A 19,453-nucleotide genomic window follows, 5' to 3' on the forward strand; every position below is an offset into this window, starting at 1 on the left:
CTTGATGAAGTCAAAGGGTCAAACGGCATAAAGTTAGCACAATATGTGCTAGAAGTGGACTGGTATTTGTTTACAAAGAAAAAAATTGGACTGAATTACTGGTAATACATTCTATAAAAGCATTGTCACAATGAGATAATCCTTCCTAATATACATAAATGGACATCACCATGGTTTCAAGTAATTGAAATGTATTTCCATCAGTACCTTACAGTGTACATTTATATTTTCTATATCATGCTTTAGACATATATACATATATAAGTACAGCATACGTCTCCACTCTCAGGTTCTTTTTAACAGTGTATAAAACAGTCACAAGATCCATCATTGTTAATCATTTGAAATCCCACTCTGAGACTAGTCTTCAAATTGGTCATATTTCTTCGTCTAACAATGGACGTTTCCTATTTGTTATTTTTTTAAATGTGTTTTTACTTTTTAATGAACAGACTATGATATTGTTGCCATTACAATTACGCTTATTCGTTTCCCTTATTCCATTCAGTAAGTCTCCACAGTTGTTGGTAGTAAAGTCATTCGGATTTAATTTTATAAACTCTGCAGCAACAATACCTGATAACTCCAATGATGGTTAATAACAGGAGTAAAGGGACAGCCAGAAGGGTGGCAATAACGTCCACAGAGTGGTAGGCGTACCAGGGCAACTTGTAGGACTCTGAACGCAGGTGAGCGGCACCTTTGTGTCGCATGACATACTCGATCCAGAAGATGGCGCTGTCTAATGGTTTATTTGGCTGGTCACGGTGCAGCCTTGAGAGTCTCTGCATATTTAGTCTGTAGGATGGGTTGTGGAGAATTTCCTGTATAGCACTGGAGAATATGCCTCTTTCTAGGGTGGCGATGTCTAAGATCTTTGCAGCTCCTTTTTCCTTGAGGCGTAAGAGGTTGTCATATTGATCAAAGAATAAGGGGATTCCCAACACGGGCACACCATGGTAAATGGCTTCCTGAACTCCATTAGTTCCTCCATGAGCAACAAAAGCTTTGACTTTAGAATGTCCCAGGAGGTCACTCTGAGGCATCCAATTCACTATCAGGGTATTGTTACCTAACATGGAAGGTCGGTTTCCCAGATGCCTCCAAATGACTTTCTGAGGCAATGTTGCAAAGACAAATGCAATTTCATCGCATATATCACTCGGGAGACTGTTAACCAAGGTTCCCAAAGACATTAGAATGACACCATGTTCTCCAGAGCTCTGCACAAACTCTTCCAAATCTTCTGGAAGGGCTTTGGGAGGCTTACACTGGAATCCACCCATGTAGACCACATTTGGCATGGTAGGGCGTGGAAATTCAAAGACAAAGTCAGCTCTCATGAGCCATATATCCGCTGACTGAATGAGGGTCTCAATATCACAACTTGACTCAAAGTACCTGTCACAGAGAGCTTGGTAATGAGGTCCAATCATAAAGCGTTGTTGGAAGAGGATGATGCCATAGTAAAGGATGTTTATAACCCTTTCAGTGAAACTCATTCTGTCTGAGAACCCAGAGCCTGGCGATGGGATGTAAGACAGGGGTGTAGGTGCCAAAGCCGAATGTCCCTCCCCACTGGGGATCCAGCGTACATTCAGCACCAGTGGCAGTTTAAGGTAATGAGCCAGCACAACCCCTCCTGCCATAACTGGGTCAGTGAGCACTAGATCATACTGGGCTTCCTGAAGTCTTTTCACCAGTTCTGTATTTTCCAGCATATCAGAAAACATCTCGCATGAAAAACGGTGAACTTCAGACAGCATGGATAAGAAATCCCTCTGCAATTTGAGGAATTTTATCAGGTACTTGTCACCTCGTTGCACTTCCAACATTTTCTCTAAAAACTCATGGAAGAAGTCCTCTGTTATATTTCCATGTACTGGGATTGTGATTGTCGTGTAAAGAGGAGACCTTTCAGCAATGTACATGGTATTGGACCCTCGAATCACAGTCATGATGTGTCCTTTCAATTGCAGTTCCTCCATTAGCACTTTCATATTTACCCAGTGGGATCCGTCCACAGGGATTACCAGAATATTTCCACTATTGCAAGAGGGCAGAGCCATCAATAAAATCACAGCGACCTCTACAACTACTAGAGGTTTCCAGGAAAAATGGTTCTTCATAGTTCCTAAAAAGATTAATCATATTCACAAATATATTCAGCTTTTTGTATAAAGTAAGATAAATACCTAAATATGTATAACTGGTCCTTGAATGTTGTTTAGAAAATTGTTAAAATATTCACTGATCAACACGGGAAATGCAACATGGTCAAAATAGTCTTTGCCTATGCAACAATCTGCAAAGCATATTTATATTATAGAATATCCCAGTAACATTTAAGAAATTCTGCTCAGATTCACCTGGATTTAGGCATCTAAATATGAATGAATAATGAATCAAAGTGAAACAAACAATGCAAATATAATATTGTGAAAGTAAGGAGGGTCCTTTGAAAATGCCTTACCAAAGATTTGGTATTCCATTGAGGAAGGTAAGCAGATTGCCACAGATCTTCCCTCTTAATGTTCATCATTCAGGCAAGTTTACGAGCAAGTTCGAATTCCATTCGCTATCTTATCTTTGTCAAACATCCATTTTCTTAATGGGTTTATGATTTACGAACTGATGTTGACTAGAAATGTGCACTTTATGCACATTTCACTTTATGTTTATGCAACGTCTCATTCCCCAACAAAATAGCCGCCATTTCACACTTGAACTTGGTCCCAGATGATTTGACCTTCACAGTCGCTTAACTTGCCATTGACCAGGACAGCTCTAGCAGGGCAGAAATCTGGCAATCTGACTTGATGGGAGAGTAGCGTCCTATAATGGCACCAGATGGCAAGTCACTAAACTCACTGTTCTGTACAACCACCCACTCTGCTGGTATTGATCGTTGTAGGAGGTTTCATGACTGTGCTTAATTATACAACTGTGTCAGCAATAGGTGTAGCAATTCATCTAATTTATCCGGATGTCCACATACTTTTGGCAATACAGGTAGTTCTCACTTTCCGAGCTCCTGATTTACGGGTTTATATCTCTGCTAGAATATTCTGTGGCAAAAATAAAAATGCCACTTTACATATTTTTTTTAAAATATGCATGTAACTCACCTGGCGCTGCCCAAAAACACTGTCCATGGCCAGAAAAAGCTGTTAGTAAGGACCGAGTATGAGTACGAGTACGAGTACATACATTTGTGTTTTTGCTGATAACGAGTACCGATACAAGTACTTAAGGCAGTATTTATACCATTGAAAATAACAATGAACTAACATGGCATAACCAGACCAAGACTCAAATGAAAATTTGTTTGGACCCCATCAATTCATTTACAATTTTCATGTCCCCTTGCCAATTGTTAAATTAAGCTTAAGAGTTGGTATGTTAAACTGTTATAACAGGCTAACAATTGCCATCACAGTGCAATGAACTAGAAGGTAGGTTTTATTCCATCCATCCATCCATTTTCCAAATTGCTTATCCTACTGGGTTGCGGGGGGTCCGGAGCCCAATGGGCACAAGGCAGGGAACGACCCAGGATGGGGGGGCCAGCCCATCGCAGGGCACACTCACACACCATTCACTCTCACAGGCACATCTATGGGCAATTTAGCAACTCCACTTAGCCTCAGCATGTTTTTGGACTGTGGGGGGAAACTGGAGTACCCGGAGGAAACCCCACGACGACATGGGGAGAACATGCAAACTCCACACACATGTAACCCAGGCGGAGACTCGAACCCGGGTCCCAGAGGTGTGAGGCAACAGTGCTAACCACTGCACCACCATGCTGCCCCAGCATGAGGCCATTTCCAACCAAATATAAACGATTTTGTAATGCCTCAGGTCTGAAACATATCATCAAACGCACTGCTATATCTTGGCTGGTGTGCAAGCAGCGGAACGGCTTTGCTTTAAATGATTTGTACCGCTTTGTTTAACGACCCTACCGGACCTCCGTTAATACACCAGGTTCATCTTATGTACTGTTTGTGAGCAAATCTCCACCAGCTCAAAAGCTTTTCAGTTCTTAAAATATACTGCATATCGAAAGGTTCACATATGAATGTGGGTGACAGATTTTCAAGGGTGTAAGTCACCAATACGTATAAATAATACGTTCTTTAAAAATACTCTTCTATAGTATGGTGTTGGTTTCAGAAAAAAGTTTTATCCTTTAAGACAAAGCACTGTAAACCGATTAGAATATAACAGTTTCATATCTTTAAAAGCCAGTCCTTGATGGATTTAAGTTCTGCACTGATTACATGATCTAATGACCAAATAAATGTTTTTTCTCTTCATACTGCATTCCACAAAAATCCTTTTTTCCATATACAGCCCTTATGTTAACTGATTTTTGGCCTATGTAATATTTAGTACATGCTAAATGGTGCAGAAATGCTCTTCTGTTCCTCACTTAATAATGTTCTGTGCAATGTACATAATAATGTAAGATTAATTTATTTTAATACTTAGTGTAAAACAGTCACAAGATCCAGCATTGTTAATCATTTGCAACCCCCCTCTCAGACTAGTCTTCAAGTTGGTCATATTTCTTCGTCTAACAAGGGACTTTTCCTATTTGTTATTTTTTTAACGTGTTTTTACTTTTTAATGAACAGAATATGATATTGTTGCCATTACAATTACGCTTATTCGTTTCCCTTATTCCATTCAGTAAGTCTCCACACTTGTTGGTAGTAAAGTCATTCGGATTTAATTTTATAAACTCTGCAGCAACAATACCTGATAACTCCAATGATGGTTAATAACAGGAGTAAAGGGACTGCCAGAAGGGTGGCAATAACGTCCACAGAGTGGTAGGCGTACCAGGGCAACTTGTAGGACTCTGAACGCAGGTGAGCGGCACCTTTGTGTCGCATGACATACTCGATCCAGAAGATGGCGCTGTCTAATGGTTTATTTGGCTGGTCACGGTGCAGCCTTGAGAGTCTCTGCATATTTAGTCTGTAGGATGGGTTGTGGAGAATTTCCTGTATAGCACTGGAGAATATGCCTCTTTCTAGGGTGACGACGTCTAAGATCTTTGCAGCTCCTTTTTCCTTGAGGCGTAAGAGGTTGTCATACTGATCAAACAATAAGGGGATTCCCAACACGGGCACACCATGGTAAATGGCTTCCTGAACTCCATTAGTTCCTCCATGAGCAACAAAAGCTTTGACTTTAGAATGTCCCAGGAGGTCACTCTGAGGCATCCAATTCACTATCAGGGTATTGTTACCTAACATGGAAGGTCGGTTTCCCAGATGCCTCCAAATGACCTTCTGAGGCAATGTTGCAAAGACAAATGCAATTTCATCGCATATATCACTCGGGAGACTGTCAACCACGGTTCCCAAAGACATTAGAATGACACCATGTTCTCCAGAGCTCTGCACAAACTCTTCCAAATCTTCAGGAAGGGCTTTGGGAGGCTTACACTGGAACCCACCCATGTAGACCACATTTGGCATGGTAGGGCGTGGAAATTCAAAGACAAAGTCAGCTCTCATGAGCCATATATCCGCTGACTGAATGAGAGTCTCAATATCACAACTTGACTCGAAGTACCTGTCACAGAGAGCTTGGTAATGAGGTCCAATCATAAAGCGTTGTTGGAAGAGGATGATGCCATAGTAAAGGATGTTTATAACCCTTTCAGTGAAACTCATTCTGTCTGAGAACCCAGAGCCTGGCGATGGGATGTAAGACAGGGGTGTAGGTGCCAAAGCCGAATGTCCCTCCCCACTGGGGATCCAGCGTACGTTCAGCACCAGTGGCAGTTTAAGGTAATGAGCCAGCACAACCCCTCCTGCCAAGGCAGGGTCAGTGAGCACTAGATCATACTGGGCTTCCTGAAGTCTTTTCACCAGTTCTTTATTCTCCAGTATATCGGAAACCATCTGGCATGAATAACGATGAATTTCAGACATCATGAATAAAAGTTCCTTCTGGAATTTGAGGAATTTTATCAGATACTTGTTACCTCGTTGCACCTCAAAGACATTCTTTAAGAAATTGGGGAAGAAGTCCTCTGTTAAATGTGTACGGATAGGGATTGTGATTGTCGTGTAAAGAGGAGACCTTTCAGCAATGTACATGGTATTGGACCCTCGAATCACAGTCATGATGTGTCCTTTCAATTGCAGCTCCTCCATTAGCACTTTCATATTTACCCAGTGGGATCCGTCCACAGGGATTACCAGAATATTTCCACTATTGCAAGAGGGCAGAGCCATCAATAAAATCACAGCGACCTCTACAACTACTAGAGGTTTCCAGGAAAAATGGTTCTTCATAGTCCCTAAAAAGATGAATCATATTCACACATATATTCAGCTTTTTGTATAAAGTAAGATAAATACCTAAATATGTATAACTGGTCCTTGAATGTTGTTTAGAAAATTGTTAAAATATTCACTGATCAACACGGGAAATGAAACATGGTCAAAATAGTCTTTGCCTATGCAACAATCTGCAAAGCATATTTATATTACAGAATATCCCAGTAACATTTAAGAAATTCTACTCAGATTCACCCGGATTTAGGTGTCTGAATATGAATGAATAATGAATCAAAGTGAAACAAACAATACAAATATAATATTGTGAAAATAAGGAGGGTCCTTTGAAAATGCCTTACCAAAGATTTGGTATTCCATTGAGGAAGGTAAGCAGATTGCCACAGATATTCCCTCTTAATGTTCATCATTCAGGCAAGTTTACAAGCAAGTTCGAATTCCATTCGCTATCTTATCTTTGTCAAACATCCATTTTCTTAATGGGTTTATGATTTACGAACTGATGTTAACTAGAAATGTGCACTTTATGCACATTTCACTTCATGTTTATTCTCATTCCCCAACAAAATAGACGCCATTTCACACTTGAACTTGGTCCCAGATGATTTGACCTTCACAGTCGCTTAACTTGCCATTGACCAGGACAGCTCTAGCATGGCAGAAATCTGGCAATCTGACTTGATGGGAGAGTAGCGTCCTATAATGGCGCCAGATGGCAAGTCACTAAACTTACTGTTCTGTACAACCACCCACTCTGCTGGTATTGATCGTTGTAGGAGGTTTCATGACTGTGCTTAATTATACAACTGTGTCAGCAATAGGTGTGGCAATTCATCTAATTTATCCGGATGTCCACATACTTTTGGCAATACAGGTAGTTCTCACTTTCCGAGCTCCTGATTTACGGGTTTATATCTTTGCGAGAATATTCCGTGGCAAAAACAAAAATGCCACTTTACATAGTTTTTTTTTTTTTAATATGCATGTAACTCACCTGGCGCTGCCCAAAAACACTGTCCATGGCCAGAAAAAGCTGTTAGTAAGGACTGAGTATGAGTACGAGTACGAGTACATACATTTGTGTTTTTGCTGATAACGAGTACCGATACAAGTACTTAAGGCAGTATTTATACCATTGAAAATAACAATAAACTAACATGGCATAACCAGACCAAGACTCAAATGAAAATTTGTTTGGACCCCATCAATTCATTTACAATTTTCATGTCCCCTTGCCAATTGTTAAATTAAGCTTAAGAGTTGGTATGTTAAACTGTTATAACAGGCTAACAATTGCCATCACAGTGCAATGAACTAGAAGGTAGGTTTTATTCCATCCATCCATCCATTTTCCAAACCGCTTATCCTACTGGGTTGCGGGGGGTCCGGAGCCTATGCCAGAAGCAATGGGCACGAGGCAGGAAACGACCCAGGATGGGGGGGGGGCAGCCCATTGCAGGGCACACTCACACACCATTCACTCTCACAGGCACATCTATGGGCAATTTAGCAACTCCAATTAGCCTCAGCATGTTTTTGGACTGTGGGGGGAAACCGGAGTACCCGGAGGAAACCCCACGACAACATGGGGAGAACATGCAAACTCCACACACATGTGACCCAGACGGAGACTCGAACCCGGGTCCCAGAGGCGTGAGGCAACAGTGCTAACCACTGCACCACCATGCTGCCCCAGCATGCGGCCATTTCCAATCAAATATAAACGATTTTGTAATGCCTCAGGTCTGAAACATATCATCAAACGCACTGCTATATCTTGGCTGGTGTGCGAGCATTGGAACGGCTTTGCTTTAAATGATTTGTACCGCTTTGTTTAACGACCCTACCGGACCTCCGTTAATACACCAGGTTCATCTTATGTACTGTTCGTGAGCAAATCTCCACCAGCACAAAAGCTTTTCAGTTCTTAAAATATACTGCATGTCGAAAGGTTCACATATGAATGTGGGTGACAGTTTTTCAAGGGTGTAAGTCACCAATACGTATATATAATACGTTCTTTAAAAATACTCTTCTATAGTATGGTGTTGGTTTCAGAAAAAAGTTTGTTTTTTTATCCTTTGAGACAAAGCACTGTGAACTGATTAGAATATAACAATTTCATATCTTTAAAAGCCAGTCGTTGATGGATTTAAGTTCTGCACTGATTACATGATCTAATGACCAAATAAATGTTTTTTCTCTTCATACTGCATTCCACAAGAATCCTTTTTTCCATATACAACCCTTATGCTAACTGATTTTTGGCCTATGTAATATTTAGTATATGCTAAATGGTGCAGAAATGCTCTTCTGTTCCTCACTTAATAATGTTCTGTGCAATGTACATAATAATGTAACATTCATTTATTTTAATACTTAGTGTAAAACAGTCACAAGATCCATCATTGTTAATCATTTGAAATCCCACTCTGAGACTAGTCTTCAAATTGGTCATATTTCTTCGTCTAACAAGGAACTTTTCCTATTTGTTATCTTTTTAATGTGTTTTTACTTTTTAATGAACAGACTATGATATTGTTGCCATTACAATTACGCTTATTCGTTTCCCTTATTCCATTCAGTAAGTCTCCACGGTTGTTGGTAGTAAAGTCATTCGGATTTAATTTTATAAACTCTACAGCAACAATACCTGATAACTCCAATGATGGTTAATAACAGGAGTAAAGGGACAGCCAGAAGGGTGGCAATAACGTCCACAGAGTGGTAGGCGTACCAGGGCAACTTGTAGGACTCTGAACGCAGGTGAGCGGCACCTTTGTGTCGCATGACATACTCAATCCAGAAGATGGCGCTGTCTAATGGTTTATTTGGCTGGTCATGGTGCAGCCTTGAGAGTCTCTGCATATTTAGTCTGTAGGATGGGTTGTGGAGAATTTCCTGTATAGCACTGGAGAATATGCCTCTTTCTAGGGTGACGACGTCTAAGATCTTTGCAGCTCCTTTTTCCTTGAGGCGTAAGAGGTTGTCATATTGATCAAAGAATAAGGGGATTCCCAACACGGGCACACCATGGTAAATGGCTTCCTGAACTCCATTAGTTCCTCCATGAGCAACAAAAGCTTTGACTTTAGAATGTCCCAGGAGGTCACTCTGAGGCATCCAATTGACTATCAGGGTATTGTTACCTAACATTGAAGGTCGGTTTCCCAGATGCCTCCAAATGACCTTCTGAGGCAATGTTGCAAAGACAAATGCAATTTCATCACATATATCACTCGGGAGACTGTTAACCGAGGTTCCCAAAGACATTAGAATGACACCATGTTCTCCAGAGCTCTGCACAAACTCTTCCAAATCTTCTGGAAGGGCTTTGGGAGGCTTACACTGGAATCCACCCATGTAGACCACATTTGGCATGGTAGGGCGTGGAAATTCAAAGACAAAGTCAGCTCTCATGAGCCATATATCCGCTGACTGAATGAGGGTCTCAATATCACAACTTGACTCGAAGTACCTGTCACAGAGAGCTTGGTAATGAGGTCCAATCATAAAGCGTTGTTGGAAGAGGATGATGCCATAGTAAAGGATGTTTATAACCCTTTCAGTGAAACTCATTCTGTCTGAGAACCCAGAGCCTGGCGATGGGATGTAAGACAGGGGTGTAGGTGCCAAAGCCGAATGTCCCTCCCCACTGGGGATCCAGCGTACGTTCAGCACCAGTGGCAGTTTAAGGTAATGAGCCAGCACAACCCCTCCTGCCATAACTGGGTCAGTGAGCACTGAATCATACTGGGCTTCCTGAAGTCTTTTCACCAGTTCTGTATTCTCCAGTATATCGGAAACCATCTGGCATGAATGACGATGAATTTCAGACAGCATGGATAAGAAATCCCTCTGCAATTTGAGGAATTTTATCAGATACTTGTTACCTCGTTGCACTTCAAAGACATTCTTTACGAAATTGGGGAAGAATTCCTCTGTTAAATGTGTACGGATAGGGATTGTGATTGTCGTGTAAAGAGGAGACCTTTCAGCAATGTACATGGTATTGGACCCTCGAATCACAGTCATGGTGTGTCCTTTCATATGCAGTTCCTCCATTAGCACTTTCATATTTACCCAGTGGGATCCGTCCACAGGGATTACCAGAATATTTCCACTATTGCAAGAGGGCAGAGCCATCAATAAAATCACAGCGACCTCTACAACTACTAGAGGTTTCCAGGAAAAATGGTTCTTCATAGTTCCTAAAAAGACAAGAAATTCATTATATTCACACATATATATTGAGCTTTATGCATATCCATCCATCCATTTTCCAAACCGCTTATCCTACTGAATCGCGGGGGGTCCGGAGCCTATCCCAGAAGCAATGGGCACGAGGCAGGGAACAACCCAGGATGGGGGCCAATCCATCGCAGGGCACACTCACACACCATTCAGTCACACTTGCACACCTACGGGCAATTTAGCAAGTCCAGTTAGCCTGAGCATGTTTTTGGGCTGTGGGGGGAAACTGGAGTACCCAGAGGAAACCCCACGACGATATGGGGAGAACATGCAAACTCCACACACATGTAACCCAGGCGCAGACTCGAACCCGGGTCCCAGAGGTGTGAGGCTACACCAGTGCTAACCACTGCACCACCATGCCACCCCTATATATAGCATAATTGAATGTTTTCTGCTGGTGTGTGTGTGTGTGTGTATATATATATATATATATATATATATATATATACATGCATGCACAGGTGCTCCTGTACTTACGAATGTCCAACTTATGAACTTTCAGAAGTACGGACGAAGAGGACTGTGAGTCCAAAGTAGAGGAGTATCTATGTATATCTATTACGGTCAAAATTATCTCTGCATATACAGCAATCTGCAAAACCTTATTTCTGTTATGCAATATCCGTATACCGTTTTAACAATGCTTTTCAGATTCACCTGGATTTAGGTGTCTGAATATGAATGAATAATGAATCAAAGTAAAACAAACAATACAAATATAATATTATGAAAATAAGGAGGGTCCTTTGAAAATGCCTTACCAAAGATTTGGTATTCTATTGAGGAAAGCAGATTGCCGCAGATCTTCAAATGTTCATAGTTCGGGCAGGTTTACAAGCAAGGTCAAATTCCATTTGCTATCTTATCTCTGTCAAACAACACTTTCTTAACGGGTTTATAATTTACAAACTGATGTTAAGAAGAAATGCGCACTTTATGACCAAAAGTACAGTATATGGGCAGCAGCTGATGCAACATCTCACTCAGAACCAAGTACATTATAGTATGATGTTATTGCCCCCTTTGTTGCTGTAATAGCTTCCGCTGTTCTGGGACGGCTTACCATTAGATATTGGAACATTGCTGCTGTTCAGGTATGGTATTGATGTTGGCTGATTATGTCCATTTCTTTGAGCATGTGTGGTACCATTTCACACATTTTGTCCTTTACTGTCACTTCACTTCCTGCTGACCAGGACAGATCAGGCAGGGCAGAAATGTGGTCACCTGACTTGTTGGAATGGTAGCGTCCCCCCTAGCAACCGCGACACTGTTCCTCCCTTTTGTAGAAGTGCTGTCACAAGCAGATTCTGGACTGACACTTTCGCAGAAACCGCTTTTATGGTCTCGGGATAACCTGAACCGACCTGGGCTTTATCAGCACCGTGTAGAATGAAAGGCAGGGCTGCCAGCTTCGGTCAGCTGGCTGGAGTGAGATTTTCAATCCGAGACGAGTCCACAAATGCAGTTACATGTCTTATTAAGTTGTATATAGTCTGTATGTCACTGCTTAGTGTAGCACCATCCTTGTAGCACATCTTAATGTAGCAGTCATGAATCCGGAAACCCCCCTCCCCCTCATTTTCTCTAGCTAAAATGAAATGTCTCATGGTTACTAAGGTTGCTGATAAAATTAACAGGACAATGGCTAAAGGATAGGGGTTGCAGGCTGGGTTAAACCCCCTGGCTGTAGTTCTCAGCCTCTAATGTCGGGCATGTTTTCCCCCACTGGAGCTCCTGTGCTTGTGAAGCTGTTGGTCATGTTGCCCCCTTTTCTCTTAGCTTCTGAATTCTTGCCTGTTTACTGAATGTGATTTAGACTCCTGTCTTTGTGTACTAGATCAGCGTTTCTCAAACTATGGGCCGCGGACCGCTGCCGGTCCCTGAGAGGGTTCCTGCCGGTCCGCGGAGCCTCGCTTCTGCACCAGTCAAAATCAAAACAGGTCAATAAATATATTCAAAAGGGTATGTTGACAGAGTGTCCAGTGTTAAAATGGCCAGTATTGGGAAGGGAGGTGAAAGGGATGTGGAGGGATGTGTGCTTTCTGGGTGGCATGGGGTGTTCAGGAGTCTAACAGCCTGTTTAGCAGCCTGGTGGTCCTGGTTTGGATGCTCCTTTGTGATAGCTGTTTGTGCTGTTTTCCAGGTGGGTCAGAACAGTGACATGCACGACAGTGGGGCGTGGCCAATATATATGCACGCCATACAGCACGGGGGGGGGGGGGGGGGGGGGGGTCAGTCGTTTTTGGGAAAGCACACAATGACTCACAACATCATTTCTGCCAGAAGGTTTGGGTCTCACACCTGGACTGGCAGCTTGTCTTGCTGCTAAAATGCTGCCTCTGCTCTTATCCTGTTTGCAGTCATTACTTGGTAAAGAAAACGTCTTTACTGAAGCTCTGTTCTCTCATTCTTTTCTCTCTTTCTTTTCTGTATGTACATCAGCAATACTTGCGGAGAGGTGATCTTGGTACTCATGGTACTGGCAAATTGTGTTGAGAACAATTATTTCTTTTTGTCTTCCAAGGGCTGATAGGCGCCACAACGATGACACAGCAACCGTTCATTTCAGCTGAAAAGGGAGGCAGTGCGGAGTTAAAATGCCACCAGTCTGGCTCAAATGACTACATGTACTGGTACCAGAAACTGCCCAGTGGAGAGTTTTTCCTGCTTTCATTTTCCAGATCTGAAGTTGTGGAATCAGAAAGAATCACGCTAGATGAAAGATTTTCAGCGGCCAGGAACGGGAAACAGGCCTTTTCTCTCAAAGTAAATGATCTGCGTATTAATGATTCTGCTGTGTATTACTGTGCGAGCAGCACACTGTGCCTGATAACTGAGGGCCTGCTTTACAAAAACCTTCGGAAGAAAATCTTTATTCCACAATTCACCATTAGATGGCAGACTGTATCTCTAGTAGAATGTAGGCCTTTCGTAGAGTACATTCTGAGTTTAAAGTCTTTTAAACTCTTTTACACTGAGTCTTTTTTATATATAATTTTCCATAATTGAATGTCTGCTGAAAACATTGTCTGCTGAAAGTATTCAAGGTCATTTGAATTGCTTCAAAGTGAAATGTTTCAGTATCTATTGGATATTGAAGTTATATTATGCAATCAACATTTTTTGCCATTGCATTGGGTATACATTTCTCTAAAAGGAAAAAAAAGAAGTTAGGCTTGTGGAAAATTCATAATCTGAATATGCATATTTTTGAATTAATTTTTTTAGCTAGTTTGACTTTTCTTCCGGGGCGGCATGGTGGTGCAGTGGTTAGCACTGTCGCCTCAGACCTCTGGGACCCGGGTTCGAGTCTCTGCCTGGGTCACATGTGTGCGGAGTTTGCATGTTCTCCCCATGTCGTCATGGGGTTTCCTCCGGGTACTCCGGTTTCCCCCCCACAGTCCAAAAACATGCTGAGGCTAATTGGAGTTACTAAATTGCCCGTAGGTGTGCATGTGTGAGTGAATGGTGTGTGAGTGTGCCCTGCGATGGGCTGGCCCCCCATCCTGGGTTGTTCCCTGCCTCGTGCCCATTGCTTCCAGGATAGGCTCTGGACCCCCCGCGACCCAGTAGGATAAGCGGTTTGGAAAATGGATGGATGGATGGACTTTTCTTCCTGAAAAATTCCGGAAGAATTTGCCGTTAGTGTAGTGCAAGCTTAAACCTCGGGTTCCTTTAAATCAGAGCTAGATAAGATTGTAACAACTCTGAGCTATTAGCTGAATTCTCCCCAAACAAACTTGATGGGCTGAATGACCTCTCATTTGTAAATTTCTTATGTTCTTATGTAGTGTTTTATTACTATGGACAATTCTCTCAGAAAATGCCCTTGTACACAAAACATTGTCATAACTCAAAGTACAATGTTTCTTGCCAACTCTGTCGTTTCAGTTTAACTTCCCTACTACCCTGTCCGCCTGCCAATCACACAAACCCTTACTGAGTGAAAGACGTGACAGGAAGAGCACCCTGCACCATCCGTTTTAATCTCCTGGTCACAGTGCTACTCCCCCCCCCCACCCCCCCATGTTAAAACGGGGCAGGCATCCTGTCCAAGGTGCCCAGAGCTACCAGGCTCATCACTCCCAGGTATTTTATAAGTGCTTGTGTCAGAACAGGGAACCCTAAACTGAACCATCCACCCACAAAGGCTGGTAGGTAACAAACAAACAGGAGATGGGGGCGCTGACTGGATGGACACTTCAGGACGATGTGCACAATATTGCAGGCTGAAGTGCAGAGGGCTGGAAAACCAGAAAATGGAAGCGGGCGCAGGAAAGAGGAACTGGTGTTGGAAGACCAAAGCACCGCGACTAAGCTAAAACACCAGCTGTGGAACTTCAGCTAATCAAGACCGTGAATCCGGGAACGAGATGCTGGCTAAGCAGGACCTAAAAACTAAACACAAAACACCACCCAGCACCACAGACCCATAAGCAAATTCCGAAAACTGAAACAAGATAAATGTAAATGCAGCCGACTCTGAACCAAACTAAACTCTGAACTAAATTAATCTCCATTCTCAATGAGCAATGAGCAGAAAGCAATTCTTACTGCTCTATTTAAACAACATCAATTCAAGTCAAGTAGGTTTTATTGTCATTTCAACCATACAGACAGTATATAGAGAAATGAGATAACGTTCCTCCAGGACCATGGTGCAACACAGAGCAGGACAAAGACAGAGCAACATCATAAGTGCAGATTCATTCAGTGCATTCAGCGCATTTCCATCTCCGGCACAGAACAATACTGAACAGACCAGGCTAGTCAGCTGACTAGTCATGTGAATGTCACTTATAATTCTTTTTTTTTTTCCTAGTACGTAATGTGAATTTTAAAGACTGCAGGGACTCATTTTTATTTAGTTTCACAAATTAAATTTTAAAGGTATATTAAATCTCTTATTTTTATTTCCTGAGCAGGTACATCTTCAAATGATCTTCCAGTTTGACTCCGATACTATTAAATTCTGCGTCTCAAGCTAGAATGATATTCACACTCATGCGGGCCTCTTTTAGGCACCCAGGTGGACAGTCTCATGTCACCTCAAAAACGGTCTCAGTCCCCTTTATGTAAACCATTTCACCCCATGAGAAATGTCTCCCATTAAGTGTTACAACAACCACACGGATAAAAGCAGAAGGACAGTTACTGACCCAATAAAAAAATTTTCCAATGAACACCTCTACCCAAAATACTTTGAATTTATCAAATTATGGCTATGCTTTCAGCGAGGGTAGTAATAGGCTCAAAGATATCCATAAATTAATCTGCAATGTTGAATGACTGTCCAGGAATAAGATATAAGCCTATGGTATGTAAGTTTTATTGTATTGAGGCATTCTTTACGAATAAACGTTTGACTGTTGGTGCAACGTGGAAACTGGTGCAGTACTCAGTAACTGGGTGAGCTTGTGGTCTGTTAGGTCACGCATGTGCACTGGGTTCACCGGGAAGTATTGTTACTGCCTAGTGCTTGATGGGCTTTATCTGCAGGTGCAGAGATCACAGTTACTCAAACCGTTCCTTCGATGTAGCACCATGTGTGGATCTCAGCAACTGATTTGCACCCTTGTTGTTTACCTGGCTTTGCACTTGAGTTACGGTCAGAGTTCATTTAATTTATAGAGATTTGTATTTCAGGCAAATACACTGTTTTGTAAAAGGCTATTTTCATAATTTAATAATAATTTAATTTAACCATCCCACCCTCTTCTTTTTAAAAACAGATTTGGTCAGTGCAACTGCGATACATCAGACTAGAGATGCTGTTGTGGAAGCTGGTGGGAATGTTTACTTAGAATGTGAGCAGGATGGCAGTGATCAGCAAATGTACTGGTACAAAAAACTACAGAAACAAGGTCTGGAGCTGCTTTTCTTCTCCCAAATGGAGAACATGGCTGTGGACAAGGTTTTGGACGACAGCAGATTCACGCCCAAGAGAACAGATCGAAAGCATTTTTTCCTCAACATGACCAGGCTGCAAGCTAGCGACTCTGCTGTGTATTTCTGTGCCTCCAGTTTCCACAGCGTACAACTGCAATGCAGTGCCAATACGAAAACCTATATATGTTTTTTCCCCTGCCGCACACCAGGAGGCGACGTAAGACCAGAAACGCTGCTGTTCCTAATGCAACAGTCGCACACAACGTTCAGCTTCTAATTTGCAAAACCTGCAATATGGAATTTTAGTCGTTTTTTAATTTTTGCAGTATGTTATATGTCACCTCCATGGTTAGTGGTATATTCTGTTGCCTTCAGAGCTGACATGTTCTCCCAAATGCGCATACTGTAGATTTCCTCCAGATACTGAAGCACCCTTTTCCATTCCAAAAATATGCCATAAGGTGAAATTATGTCTTTACATCGCCCACAATGTTTGAATGTTACGTGGTAATGTATATAAAATAATAGCGGTCCTTCAATAAATACCATTAGTAATTATAACGTAGTGATCAACTTCTCCTCTGGATCTGAAAGAAAAGGCACCGGAAAAACTGATGCCTTTACTGAAAAGAAAATGATTCTAGCAATGGGGAGATATTATATATTTAATATATTTAAATATGCTTTTAAAGTAGGATAGAACATTGAATCCATCCACTTTCTGAAACCGCTTGTCCAATGCAGGAATGCAGATACTTTATTAAATTATAACTATTCAGTTATACTCAGCATACATGCATATTGCTTTTTATAGGAGTTAAATATTTTTCTAGTTTTCTCACAGTACTGACTGATGGAAAATAATGAGTAATTTACGGACGCAGAGCAGAAACCAAACCAGGAAGGAAAGGGTGTCTTCCTGTGAGACCTGGTTTCAGAATAAAGGTGACTTCAGATGTCAGTTTCCTGAGCCTTAAGTGAGAGTTGGACCTCTTCTCTGTTAATATGTATCCATGTGTAATAGCAGTTTTTATAAAGTTGGTAGTGATGCAAAGTAAGTTTAAAATGTTCATGGCTGTGCTATTTTTGTGATATTACACGATGCTTCACAAATTATGTTTTCATGTTAAACTTTTTTTTTTATTATTTAAAAAATATTTCCTCTTCTTTTCCGGCAGTTACTGCATCACAGACAGTCCACCAGCTTCCCTCTGATATTATTGAAGTCCTTGGATCTCCAGCAAAGATAAAGATGACCTGCATGGTGAAGGGACATAGCAACCCCTATATGTACTGGTACAGACAGACCCCTGGCAGTCAACCAGACCTGCTGTTTCTCTCTGTGACCAAAGGAAGTGTCTCAGAATCCACAGTGACGGACTTCACTGCACAGAGACCCGATGAGCAAAACTTCTACCTGGAGACAGAAAACCTTTCTATAAAACACAGCGCTGTTTACTTTTGTGCATGGAGTATAGCACAGCGACTAAGACTGAGACGAGCCCCCGTCAAAAACCTCATGCAGCTCTACTGCAGATTCAGAAGGGCTGCAGACGTACGTTAGAGGGAAGGGACAGAGAGAATGTCTATATGTGGTCTCCTAGCAGCATTTTACACAGGTGGAAAGGAAGAGACGCGTGAGCGATAAGCGAAACTGCTGCAGTGCTCCCTTCTGCATAAAGCAAGCTGCAGACAGGATGTGTCCCACGTGCTGCCGGCAGACACAGCACCAACCCTGCACCTTAGCTTTAGGGCCTATTTCCTGTCACCCACAATGTACTGACTCTCACGTAGGTGATCAACAACAGCAAAAAAAAAACACACACACACACACAAGCCCACTAAACCACATCCTGCTGTTTACTTGCTTGCCTTTTATTACAGTTTCTTTTCAGTATGAGAAACAAACTTGTTCCATTAAACAAATTATGGTAAAAAAAAAAGAAGAAATTTAAAACGTGTTAAATATAGTTTCCCAGGTTGGGGAAAAACAGGTTGAGATATATTCCTGCATATATTTTTCATTTGGTTCTCAAGAAAATATATTGTAAGAACATTAAAATATATACTATATATATGCACGGCAAGGCCGTCTTCCTTAGTCAACAGTCACGGAAGACGGGGCAGACAGACAGGGTGCACCTCAGATGCCAGGGCATATACAACACAGATTACAAAACAATTTTGGATGGAACATTTATTAATCAATTAATAAAGATAATTATGAGGGGCATGACAGCAGTGTTGTCTTTCACCCACACAATCATTGGACCAAGGGAATGGATGTACTACAAAAGTGCTCAATTATTTTCCCCCGAAGCCCAAATTTCATTAGACACACAAAGCTACTTCAGGTCGGGGGAGTAGTTGCCATTTTACAACCTGTTATACTGTATTGGGCTTGAGACTTGCTGTAGAATGTAATTACTAGCTGCTGGGTCAGGACAGTTAAAAAGGTAGACATGGGATCAGATGCCATATAATGCTGTCACAAAACAGAAAATCACCGTGGCGTTTTGAAGAAAAAAACTGGTTTGGCTTTATTTAGTTGCACAGTGATGTACTGAACACCTACTTCTGCAAATGACATTATCAATCATTCAAAATATTTCTTAGGTAAACTGTGCAGTTTTGATGTTGAGAAAAGTTCTAATTGGAACGACAGGCGTCAGAAGACACCTGCTGTACTCTAACAGGAAACGTGTTCTATTTTCCATGCTCTGCAAGCAGAAACAGTCTTTGCAGACACCCACGTCGGAAAATAGCTTCTTTGTCATTTATGAAAAATGCCATCTTTAATGTTCACTTTGTCTCAGTTTAAGAAATTATGCCTCAGAGTGAAACTCCTCATTTATCAAAACAGCATACATTGCACAAGTTCAACAATTTCACTACATTTTTGTTGACTACAATTTAAATCCATCCCTGTAAAGGATTGTAATTCATTGTAATGAAGAACACAAAAAAAATGCCACACCAGC

At 41.6% G+C, this 19,453-nt stretch overlaps 2 protein-coding genes across 6 annotated transcripts; both read right to left on the minus strand.

The window, feature by feature from the left end:
• Window positions 1-174: 174 nt before the first annotated feature.
• Window positions 175-11,410, minus strand: LOC125751443 (UDP-glucuronosyltransferase 2C1-like). Of its 3 annotated transcripts, none has more exons than XM_049030255.1 (2): window positions 11,342-11,410; window positions 175-2,134 (listed from the first exon to the last, which is right to left on the minus strand). In XM_049030255.1, the coding sequence occupies exon 2, from the start codon at window positions 2,127-2,129 to the stop codon at window positions 537-539; it is 1,593 nt and encodes a 530-aa protein (XP_048886212.1). In that variant the 5' UTR covers window positions 2,130-2,134; window positions 11,342-11,410; the 3' UTR covers window positions 175-536. The 3 variants fall into 3 exon arrangements, with proteins under 3 accessions (XP_048886212.1, XP_048886210.1, XP_048886209.1); XM_049030253.1 differs by lacking the exon at window positions 11,342-11,410 and adding an exon at window positions 6,665-6,706; XM_049030252.1 differs by lacking the exon at window positions 11,342-11,410 and adding an exon at window positions 2,474-4,328.
• Window positions 4,723-11,429, minus strand: LOC125751441 (UDP-glucuronosyltransferase 2A2-like). 3 transcript variants are annotated; one of them, XM_049030250.1, is made up of 3 exons: window positions 11,342-11,429; window positions 8,977-10,534; window positions 4,723-4,767 (listed from the first exon to the last, which is right to left on the minus strand). In XM_049030250.1, the coding sequence occupies exons 2-3, from the start codon at window positions 10,527-10,529 to the stop codon at window positions 4,728-4,730; spliced, it is 1,593 nt and encodes a 530-aa protein (XP_048886207.1). In that variant the 5' UTR covers window positions 10,530-10,534; window positions 11,342-11,429; the 3' UTR covers window positions 4,723-4,727. The 3 variants fall into 3 exon arrangements, with proteins under 3 accessions (XP_048886207.1, XP_048886208.1, XP_048886206.1); XM_049030251.1 differs by lacking the exon at window positions 8,977-10,534 and having other exon boundaries at window positions 4,723-6,325; window positions 11,342-11,359; XM_049030249.1 differs by lacking the exons at window positions 8,977-10,534; window positions 11,342-11,429 and adding an exon at window positions 6,665-6,800 and having other exon boundaries at window positions 4,723-6,325.
• Between the last annotated feature and the right edge of the window lie 8,024 nt (window positions 11,430-19,453).

Source organism: Brienomyrus brachyistius, chromosome 11, assembly GCF_023856365.1.
Source record: "Brienomyrus brachyistius isolate T26 chromosome 11, BBRACH_0.4, whole genome shotgun sequence".
NCBI classification, from domain to species: domain Eukaryota; kingdom Metazoa; phylum Chordata; class Actinopteri; order Osteoglossiformes; family Mormyridae; genus Brienomyrus; species Brienomyrus brachyistius.